General features: G+C 41.1%; 1 protein-coding gene across 1 annotated transcript in view; it reads left to right on the plus strand.

The window, feature by feature from the left end:
• The window catches only part of LOC134607869 (ras-related protein Rab-10-like), a 78,124-nt gene extending 73,639 nt beyond the window's left edge, over positions 1–4,485 (plus strand). Inside the window, exons 5-6 of the mRNA XM_063450442.1 lie at positions 765–866; positions 4,144–4,485. Of these exons, the coding sequence (XP_063306512.1) occupies positions 765–866; positions 4,144–4,221 (180 nt within the window). The 3' untranslated portion in view covers positions 4,222–4,485. The remainder of the gene's footprint in view (positions 1–764; positions 867–4,143) is intronic.
• Positions 4,486–12,138: the final 7,653 nt, after the last annotated feature.

The raw sequence follows: 12,138 nt of genomic DNA on the forward strand, positions 1-12,138 counted from the left end.
TTTGAATTGGGTTTCATGGTTACTGTTTGACGCTTCACCAGTAGATCGTCTCTTCATCTCTTTAAGATCAATATTGGTGTTCCATCAACCCCTTTGGAATTAAGTGAATACAAGCCAGACAAGAAGTGTTTTACCAGTCTGTTCATTTCTGTGTCCTGGAACACTTTCACAGTAGAATAACCGGCTACTTTTTCTGATTATCTACACATTTCCTGCCCCACCACCATGCAGGTAGCCAAGACAAGCCTGTCAAATACGTTTATTTTCATTCACCTCACATATTTCTATTAAACTTAAACATGTCACATAACTATGACAATTATGTGCCAGTAAACATATTGATAGTCTTCCCAAGTCTTTATATTGTTATTGCATAATAATTTAGTGTCTAGCAAGGATACTCAGAAATCTGTTGTATAGCTGTACTGCTGAACAGTAAAAATACAAAAAAACAAAACATAACATACAGGTGTTTTTTTTTTTGTTTCTAACGTACGAGTTGTCTGGAAATTTAAAGTAAAGTTCAAATTTAACCAAACCTGCCAAACTGCAAAAAAAAAAAAAAAAAAAAAATAACCACTTTGACCTTGGATTTGAAATTCCCAAGAATTTACTCTTAAGCCAATAACCTTGACATCTTCCTTTATGTTTGTATACGTATGTGTTCCAGTTGCTGGACACGTATGGTTGTTTTCATTCTATCACACAGTGATGTGGTTTATTTGATCATGTGTAGTAAATGCATGTATTTCCTTGTTTTCTAGCTTGCTTGGGAGTTTGGTATGCCATTTTTCGAGACAAGTGCCAAGGAAAATATAAATATTGACAAGGCATTTTTAATGCTGTCCGACAGTATATATTCAAAGGTAGGTGTATCATTTTTAAGTTTATCATACAGTAAAGAGAATATAGAAATATTTGTACTGTTCATTTTATAGGGGGTGAAAAAAAAGTACCCAAAGAATAACACTGTTTAAATTAATTGATGTGTGTCGCCTTGTGATTTTGGGTGAACCCCGAACGGCTGCAAACATATGTTCTCAAAGCCAAAGGGTTGCATTTGCCAGAAGAGGGAATTTAAATTATGGCACAGAACACAGACTTAATTTACGCAACCTCACCTAGCTCTGTAAATCTATGTTTTTCAAAGCCTGTTACTTACATCCCAGTGACATTACATTGAACATTCGTTTCCAAAGCCTACTGCTTACTATCTGTGAGGCTGACAGTGTCTGTAAAAATACTCGAAACCTGTATCCTCTATATGGGGTAGATGCATTCTCCTTTTCAGCTACTATCTGCTGTTATTAAAGATATTGTAGCTACTGGAACTTTTATTGATAAATAGTGCAGTTAAGAATTATGACAGGGCCAGGTATGTCTTGATTGGAAGATCGAATTGGATTAGAATATGCAACAACAACAAAAGCAGGTCTAGATACAGTTGTAAAAGGAAGAAACCGCACTAGACTAAGGACTAGAAGCAGGAGATGATTGCAACTGTGCAATAGATACAGGTCTTAAAATCACACTCAGGACCCCTAAAGCACTTTATCTTACTAAAGTGCTTTATGTGTGAAAAGTGTGGCCTCTTTTATTTATTTTACAAAAAGTGCAGATTTCAGTAGAAATCGGCACTTTTATAAATTAACCTAGTTACACTCCCTGGCTGTCAAAGAGACAACCAGTCCTGTTAATTCCTGATTGTTCAGCTCACAGGAGCTAAACTCAAAAGGCATTTGCAGAATTGGGAAGTTGGTCATTTGACAGCCACAGAAAGCCTAGGCTGGGTTAGAAGTGGATGCTTTGTAAATAATTCAGATATGAGATTTTCAGTATATTTGTCGGATGTACAGCTACTAAATTGTGAATTTTATTAATTTTGACTTGCGGTTTTGTAGATGCTCTGACCAAGTAGTTTAAGTTTAGCCATCACTATCTGGCCCTTGTCAAAGTCACTAAGATCTTTAACCCCTTAAGGACCAAACTTCTGGAATAAAAGGGAATCATGACGTGTCAGACATGTCATGTGTCCTTAAGGGGTTAAAACCAATTTTCCTACTTGCAACGCATGAAATTCAAGAAATGACTGTTCACTTGCTGACAGGTGCTATTGTATGATATAATCAATGTTTTTCACTTCACCTGTCAGTGGTTTTACTGTTGTGACTGATCAGTGTATATGTCTTCTCTAAACAAGTTGATGGACATGGCAAACAACTTTTCAACTGGCCCGAACACTGAAGCCAGTGAGAAACGCTTTTTAAAAAGCACAAGGGCAGAATAATGCAAATAAAACTGGAAAACTTTGACATACCTCCCAACAGTCTCTCTTTAGATGGGACAGTTCCTATTTTGGGCCCATGTCCCTCTTTTTATATCTTCTATATGTGTCCCTCTTTTCTAAGAGTCTATCTAAATGGTGTCTGAGTGTATAACAGAGCTCCAAAGCAATAATACTCACCGTAATGTAAATTGCAATAAGTCTCTTTAGAACTTGAGCTGTGCAAATACATTATTATTCTGAATTATATTTTAGTTGCACAAATATTTGTTAGTAAGTCACCAAAATTTCTCTGAACAGCCCTGCTCCTGGGTACATCCCAACTTACACCTCTAAACTTACAGTATTCATCTTTGTGCATTTGGAATGTTGGGAGGTATGTTTTGTATGTGATATACTCCTATTCGTAGCAATAGCTAGGCATTTAAAAGGCACTGCTGTCTTTGTTCATGCATGTCATATGGGTACCTGGCAGGGCATGTTAAGATGTTGTCCTATTGCTTGCATGAATATTATGGTCAACTATTATAATTATTTTAATACATGAAAGTATACTTTGCAGGCCAAATAACCCCCCTCACCCCCAGAAAAAAAATTAAATACAAATTTATACACTTAATCCTTTTATCATAGATTAAGGCACTCCAGATATTGTTGACTACATCTCTCCTGATGGTTTGCCTGCATTATTGCTGTAAGAGCATTATAGGAGATGTAGTCCATAACATCTGAAGTGCTAAACGATGCCTAAGCCTTTTTTAAACATGGGGTTGACACACTTCATTACTTAGTAAGTCACCACATGGAGGTTAAATTACATTTAAATCTGCTTTAATAATAATAATAATAATGTTTGGTGACTTGGATGGGTCAAGCTTTCACCTGTCACATCTTGCCATTGTCTATGGCATCTCATTCCAAATGAATTAGAAGGCTAATAGAGGATCCATTCATCACTCAGGATCTTCCTCTGAACCCTGTTTTGCTTTTTGCGTATACAAAGATTCTTATACAAAGATGCTTCATCTGGGGACTGAGCACTGTAAGTGGCCATGTTGTGAGGAAGGGATTTTTGCAAGTATATTTTCCTTACCTTAGTCATGCAAGCATATGTGCTATGAAAAACGACCCCCATAAGTGACAATGCTACATTAGCAACAGTTGAAGAACAAAATTGAGTATTTCAGAGCTATCATTTATTTTTAAACATAGTTTTCCATATGTCATTATAAAAATGTATATAATATATATATTTATATGTGTGGCCAAAGTGCACATCTGCATATACCCATGCTTACTTTTCCTGCATTTTCTCCTCTCCAGTAGTCAAACTAAGTCTCTACTTGAACCTTCAATTTGTAGACATTGGGCATTGACAAAGTAAAGGATGCCCTATTCATTAACACAAAACCAGATGTTATAAGGCATACATAGGGGTCTAACGCAGGCATCTTGAGATTTAAGTTGGTTGGAACAGTACCTGGCGCTATATGAGAGATATATTTATTTGAAACATTAAACAGGAGAAATGCACAATCCACATCATACAGAACACACTTGCAGTTTGGGAGTTTGCATTCCGAAAAATATTTATTCCCAAATAAATATTTACAGGTTACATAAAAAAAATACATGTCCTTAATAAAAGTATTTAATGACAAGGATTTTTTTTAAACAGACCATTCTCTTTCTTTATCCTACTTAAATGAATTGTGTTTAATATAACATGTTTTATATGGTAGAGTAGTTCAAAGGCGTTTTTCTGTAAGAGGTTGAAATATGCTACTAATAGAGGGTCTACACTCTTTATATCGACGTCTCTGTCCTTTTACTACTGATTCCTTTACCTTTACTTCCAGAAATCGTCTTTATTAGTGGAGGATAATGTGGTGAATTTGAAAGAATCGAAGGAAAAGGCTTCCTGCTTGACTTGTTGAAGAAAATTCAGCCCATATTCTGGAAATGTGTAGTGGACTAATAATTTCGACATCAACAAGAACTCTTGCTTCACATACCATAAACTTGGACAAATGCCAAACAGATGTTACATTTCAGTCTGTTACAATTCATACTTTGTGCAACTTTGCTTTATTGTCTATTGTTTGCAAAAAAAATCTTTAAAAGAAAACAAAAGTAAATAATATTAAGGAATCCCAGTGTAAAGAAAGAAATAAAAATCAAGCACAATTTATTATCTCACATTAACAGTCAAATACATGTGAAAAGTAATTGTGTGAATTGTCTGAAAAGTGAAAGTTAATTTGATTTTTTTTAGGCAAAAATTGCTTACATTAAAGCATTCTCAGATATGTTAGCTGGTTCTAGTTTGGATATTTTTACCTAACATTTGCCAGTTTTGCTTTGAATTAATTTTGAATTCCTGACAATTTACACTTTAGTATATAATCCAGATAGAGCTGTACAACTGATGGGTGGTAAAAAATATTAGAAATATATCAAAATAATACAAAAATAACTCATCAACAGTGTAGGACAGAAAATGACAAATTTTATTACAACATACTGAGGAGAACTAGCCACTGATTTGCTAAACCTACGCTAAAAAAAAATCAATATAGGAAAAAACTCCCCTGGTTCTTCAAAAACAAACCCACAATATCCAGGATATGTTGTTTATGGTAGAGGCATTATCTTAACCAGTTAATTTGTAGACCATTTTAATACTGGGGAGAGGCTAAGTAAAAATACACTCTGGGAACAAATACAGCTTTAATGCATTTGATCGATTTTATCCTCATTCATATACAGTATTTTTTATATGCTCAACTCTATACAGTTTTTGCACAAAACAATAAAAAACAACCGGGTTATTCACTAAAGTGAGAATTCAAAGTGAATTTCACATTTTAGGCCAAAGTAGATTAACTGAAAGCATAACTGACGTAAAGAATTTTTACAATTTGGCTATGTTTACCTTTAATTAGAAATTCACTTTAAATACTCACCTTAGTAAATAACCTTGTTAATGTTTCGCAGAATGCTTCACCATAAGCCTGCCTCCTTAGCCACGCCCCCTCAAGCCAAAAAGGCTTCCTTATTAAATGTATGTACGCAGTCTTAGCCTCTGACAGCATTAGGAGAGCTTCTTTTAATTCATAACCAAGTTGCAGACAGTCAGAAAAACCACAAGCAGGTAGTGATATCGTTACTATATGTCTCCCTTGGCATTCTCTCCTTATAATGCAGATTGTTTTGTATTTCAAATCTATCAGTGCTGTCAGTGGCTGTGTGCATACCTTTGATAATAAAGTATTTCTGGCATTAGGGTTAAAGGGACACTCCAGGCACCCAGACCACTTCTGCCCATTGGAGTGGTCTGGGTGCCAACTCCCACTACCCTTAACCCTGCAAGTGTAATTATTACAGATTTTTATAAACTGCAATAATTACCTTGCAGGGTTAACTCCACCTCTAGTGGCTGTCTAGTGGCATTAGGTCTCCTCGGCCGGTGGGCGGGATCAGTCTCGCCAACTGGCCGACGGAGTAAATAGGAGGAGCGGCGCGGAGGAGGAGACAGCGACGAGGGACATCGTCGCTGCCTCAGGTAAGTGACTGAAGGGTTTTTCACCCCTTCAGTAACTGGGGATTGGGGAGTGGGAGGGAGAGAGAACCTCCAGTGCCAGGAAAACGGATTGTTTTCCTGGCACTGGAGATTTCCTTTAATAGCTAAGAAGATAGGCTAATGGTACAGCATTCTGCAAAAAACATTTTTTAAAAGATAATATATTTATACATATATTTATCGTAACTTTCCATGCTGTTTTTTTTGCAAACAATTTTTCCTCTATTTCTTTGTGTGTCATCTTCCTGTTTCCTCACAAACAACTTGAATGCTTTCCATTCAGTTCATGAATCCAAAACAAAGATAACATTGAGGAAACCTCGAGGTGGACGTCACTGACATGGGAGTTAGTATGCCACAGTGACAGCTGGTGCACTCAGCCTATCACTAGTGAGATTAGTAAATGGGGAGCTAGTGATAGGCTGAGTGCATCAGCTGATGCTTACATCATCAGAAACCATAAGGCAGAGTGGACGGGTTCAAAACTTGGGGTTTAACAGTTTGTAACACTCTAACCCCTTTTGGTAAGAGATTAAGTTGTTATGGTGCCTGGAGTGTTCCTTTTAAGGAGAATTTAACACCTAAAAAAACTTGAAAAGTCACTGAGAACACTTTGCTAGCAATCAATTAACCAATATTCCAAAATATTTCTATGTATATGTGTGGGAACAGAGTGAACACAACAAATACTTCCACTAACTTATGGACATTTATCAAATAATGAATTGATATTGAATTTGCATTTCTCGTATTTGGAAATGTTTGCCCACTTCCTTTTTCTGGCACGATGGCAGAAATATGCTATGCTGACCAACTGGCTGCCAGAAGAGTCAGACAGCAGGCAAAGGTTTACAAGTCAAATAAACTTTATAAACCACCAGGACCACTCCTATTCTTCATACCATTGTGATACTTAAAGGAACACTATAGTGTTAGGAAAATAAAACTGTATTCCTAACACTATAGTGTCCCTCTGCCTCTGCGCCTAATGGTGTATTCTGGTTTTGTGCTGCCCTAGTCACGACTCTGGCACCCCCCATCCAAATTTATCTTCGTGACAGACACACGCCCTCACTGATACATGCACTGACATACACTCACTTACAGATACACAGTCATTGTCACACACACTGTTTTAACCATTACACACTTTCAACACACAGTGAAACAAACACATACACTGACAAACACATACACACTCACTGACAGACATATATACACTCAGTGTCAGACACACACATTCACTGACACACAGATTGACAGACATGCACATTTACTGACAGACATACACTGTGTCAGACACGCATACACACACTGAGAGACATGCTGAAACACGCATACATACACTGACAGACACGCTAAAACACTCTTACATACGGTGACAGACACGCATACACACACTGACAGACATAGAAACATAGAATGTGACGGCAGATAAGAACCATTCGGTCCATAACAGACACACACACTCTCACTAACAGACACACATACACACTCACTGACAAACACACATACACTCCCAGTGACAGACACATATACACTCTCACTGACACACACTCTCACTAACAGACAAACATACACACTCATTGACAAACACACATACACTCTCACTGACAGACACATATACACTCTCACTAACAGACACACTAACTCACACAAACACACACACAATTTTTTTACTCACTTTTTAAGTTGCTGATGTGTAATGTTCCCCCATTGGGTCCAGTGGGGCTGACTCGGCAGGCACAGGTGGGCTGGATCGGCAGGCGCGGGCGGTCAGACAAGCAGGTGAACGTTGGAGGCAGTCAGTGAGCGAGCTCTGATACTCCTGCTCAGCTCTCTCGCGCGCCTCTCAGTGATGCCGGAGTGACGTCAGCCTTGGGGGGCCCTGAGGTTGCCAGCCGGCCAGTTCTTGGGTCCCCCAGGACAAGAGGCTGGCAAGGTATTTGCCAGGGCGTTTGGGGGGCTGCTTTTTTGCCACCCCCCTTAAAGTGCTGCCCAAGGCAAATGGCTTGTCAGCCTCACGCGTGATACAGCGCTGTCCGCTCCCCTCCTCGGTCATGAAAGGGTTAAAACCTTTTTTTTTCCACTTACCTGATTCTAGCACCAAAGTTCCGCAAAGCTGGCTCAGTCTGCCACTAGCAGCAGTCTTAACCCTGCAATGTACGGTTCACCCTGGGGGGTGGAAACGGATAGGAGGCGGTGAACGGAGCACCTTCTTCCATCTGTCACTCTGTGTACCATGGCCACATGGGCCGCAGAAGCACATGAGCTTCATGATCCTCTACCCAGTCTGAGTAAATAGCTATTGGCATGCTGGGACTGGAAGGGACGGGGATTTGACACTCAAAGCACACTGAGAACTGCTTTCTCTGACCAGATAGGGAATAATGAAGCTCTACTTCTACTGCAGTTTGCAAGACTAAACTACAGAAAAGTAAGAAACATGGGGGATAAGCCACAGTGGGTGAAATAGTATACATAGAAGGGTGTTTGAGACATGAGTAGGACATAAAGGGCCAAGGAAAGGGGGTAGGAGACCTAAGAGGGTGATAAGAGAAACAAGGAGTGCATATGAAATGGGGAAAGGGGGACTTGTGTCTCTGATTGCCTCTCTGCGATTTCCAACTGGATGGCTGCTCACTTCCTTAAACTCAACCTATCCAAAACAGAACTTCTGGTCTGTCATCCCTCAAGTGTTGCTACTCCCGTGTCTGTCTCCCTCCAAGTCAACCTGCTCCACCATCACCTCTACCTTGCAGGCTCGCTGCCTATGTGTTCTCTTTGACTCCAAAATCTCCCTCACCACTCATGTCCAGTCGATCGCCAAATCCTGCCGCTTCCAACTCAAAAACATAGCTCGCATCCGCCCTTATGTAAAACATAGCTCGCATCCGCCCTTATGTAACACCAGACGCAACTAAGGTGCTGGTCCATGCAGTTGTTTTTTTCTCGCCTTGACTACTGCAATCCCCTTCTCAGTGGTCCTACGTGTTCCCAGCTTGCACCGCTGCAATCTATAATGAATGTCCCGTCGATGCCCCTGCGTTCTGCCGAATACCTACGCCTCACCTGTGTCCGTACTTCCACATCTGATGCTGGCCTCCAAGACTTCTCCAAGGCTGCACCTTTTCTGTGGAACTACCTTCCCTTCTCTGTTAGACCCAGTCACCACTCCTTCAAAACATCTTTGAAAATACACTTCTTCAGGAAAGCATATCATCTAAACTGTTAGCTTGTTTTAAATACCCGCCCCCACCCCCCCATGACTCCTCTCCTGCAACTGTCAAAAATAACCTACTAAGTTCTCAGTGATTACTTTTCTAGTAACCTATATCATTACCTCTACTAATTCAAGGGCGGTAAAGACGCAAGAGGAGGATAAAAACACAATACACGATACATAAAGGGAGAAAGACGTAACAGATGGGGTATGAGACAATTGGGGATGTAAGAGACAGTGAAGAGGAGGTTGTGCCAACATACAATTTCTTGCAGGGGTTCCATGTAACCGAAGTACGCCTCTAGTCCTAACCCAGTGTGATACGGGAAAGTTGTGAAGTCCAATCTGTATCTGCTCCCCCTCATTTCTACCTGTGTAAGATGGCTCCTAAAGACTCAAACTATTATACAGAATAGAAAAGAACTTGTAAAACGCTAAAATTCACTTTCAATCCTGAATTATTCAGCACATTTTTGCTGAATAACTGAAATCAAGGGGATACTCCAAATAATAAGTAATGTTTTAAGAAAACACTGGGAGTAATTCTTCCTAGCCTGATTTGTTCCGTGCTGGCTAATGACGCCCAGTGACACTGCCATTGGTGGAGTTACATCTCCGTCAGCAGAGGGGTCAATCTACTTATATACTGTGCAAAAACAGGCACTATGACCACTTAAAAATTACTAAAGTGGTCATGGTGCTCGGAGAAACATTTAAAACATTTTTTTAAATTCTCTTTTTATTGATGAGACATAAGAATTTACAGTATTAGCATAGATACGTAAGGTACATCAGGAACATACAAATGTAACAGTGTAAAACAGGTCATACTTGTGAGATGTAAGCGACCTAGCCTCTCTTTATATTTTGAGTTAACTACAAGACTAACACAGCGTATGTGGTATGATTGCTTGGGCGTGGTTTTAGACAGTCGTGAGATGTAATCCATAGTATACAGAAAAATAATTTAACAAGAAAAAATAACAACATGAAAAAGGAATCACGTACTTTCTCAAAACATGATACTCCAGTCCATTGACAAATTTTAAGCGAAATGGAGAGTCGGGAGGGACAAGTGTTATATGCAAGCGGAGTTATGGCCCTTCAAGGTAAATCATTGCTGTTTATCTCAGAGTGGGTACCTTAGGTGCAGTGATAATTGGAGCATATGGTCAGAGATTAAAGTGGGCCCCATGGCCTGTTTGCGTCCGGGAGCTGCGTTCTGCATGTTTTGCTACGTATGAGATGAGTGCGGGAAACGTCTTGAATCCTGTGCGGGGATTTAGGTGTTTTGCTAAGGGTCAATTCTTTGTTATGTGTGGTCCTTTTCATTATATTTAACACAAATGTGCCAGTTTAGTGAGCCCCAAAACTGGCCCTGTATTTTTGTGATTTTAAAAGCAAAATGGAACAGCTTAGGCTAAAATATTTAAACTGGAAAATATTTCCATTTCAGCCTAAACTGTGCAATCATTCCTTGGGCTCCTCTTAAAGGGAAACTCCAGGCACCCAGACCACTTCTGCTCATTGGAGTGGTCTGGGTGCCAACTCCCACTACCCTTAACCCTGCAACTGTAATTATTGCAGTTTTCATAAACGGCAATAATTACCTTGCAGGGTTAACTCCTCCCCTAGTGGCTGTCTACTAGACAGCCACTAGAGGGCACGTCCTGGTCCATAGCATTGAAAATCCTATGGAGAGGTCTTATGCGCCTGCGCGGGACATGTCGCTGCCTCTGGTAAGTTACTGAAGGGGTTTTGACCCCTTCAGCAACCGGGGATGGGAGGTGGGAGGGAGAGAGGACCTGCAGTGCAGGAAAACTGATTGTTTTCCTGGCACAGGAGTGTCCCTTTAACACTTCATATAAAGAATAACTCTTACTGAACTCATGGTAAACGTGCCTTACTATCGGCCAATCATACTGCTTCTCTCATATTCTGTAAAGGAATAATAGCTGCACGGTGATTGGCTGCAGGGACGCGCGACCGTGATTGGTCGTGACGTTGATATGGGCGGAGTTACACGAACTCAGGAAGTCGTCTGTCAGGTGACTCCACAAGCGCCGTATCCAGCCAGTGCAGACACAGGGTCCGTTAGGCCGCACCGTACTGTGCTCTGTCGGCTGGATCCCGAGCCTGTGCACTCCCTGCAGCCGTGTCTCGCCATGCTCATACCAGCTATTTACTACAGCTTACTTCCGGCGGGCTGAGCATCATGGGAAACGTAGTTCTTGGAAGCCCAGTAGCGCTCATGTCACCATCACTGAAGTAATGTGTGTGCAGGCTGTGTGGACATGGAGTGCTTCACAGAGACAACTCCCGTGATGCCTTGCCAGCCCTAAAGCAGTTGTTATAAAAGGGTCTGAGATGCCAGTTTTGACTATCACTCATTAAATAAACCGTGTTAACCCGCTGAGAAAGTCTAATAAACTTTAAAACTGAACACCCACGCTGAGGGTAAAATGTTTGACCACACTGCTTAATCTTGCTTCTTTCCAGTTTCCACCCAGCCCATGGCAGGGAATGATGGCCCAGAACCCGGGGAATAATTGCCCAGAACCCAGGGAATGATGGCCCAGAACCCGGGGAATGATTGCCCATGACAGGGAATGATGGCCCAGAACCCAGGGAATGATAGCCCATGACAGGGAATGATGGCCCAGAACCCAGGGAATGATTGCCCATGGCAAGGAATGATTGCCCATGATAGGGGTGATAGCCCAGGAGCTGGAAGTGGCAATGCCCCCTGGTATCCTGTGCTCTAAGTGTGAGATCTTGCATGCAGTTCGTTGTGCGGCCGCTGGGGGTCGCTGTAGAACCGTCTCTTTTCCTGGACTTTCCAGCACACAAAACCTTTGGATGAGGACAATGTGTGTGCAATTCATTAAACGGGCGCCCGGGGTCGCTGGAGAGCCATCCCTTTCCCATGGACTCTAGTCAAACATTGAGGACATCTCGCGTGTGTTTCGCCGTGCGGCCGCTAGGAGTCGCTGTCCAGCCGTTTCTCTAGATTCCCAGTGTAGAAGCGCCTTTGCTGTGGATGTCAGG

This window comes from Pelobates fuscus, chromosome 4, assembly GCF_036172605.1.
Source record: "Pelobates fuscus isolate aPelFus1 chromosome 4, aPelFus1.pri, whole genome shotgun sequence".
Classification (NCBI taxonomy): domain Eukaryota; kingdom Metazoa; phylum Chordata; class Amphibia; order Anura; family Pelobatidae; genus Pelobates; species Pelobates fuscus.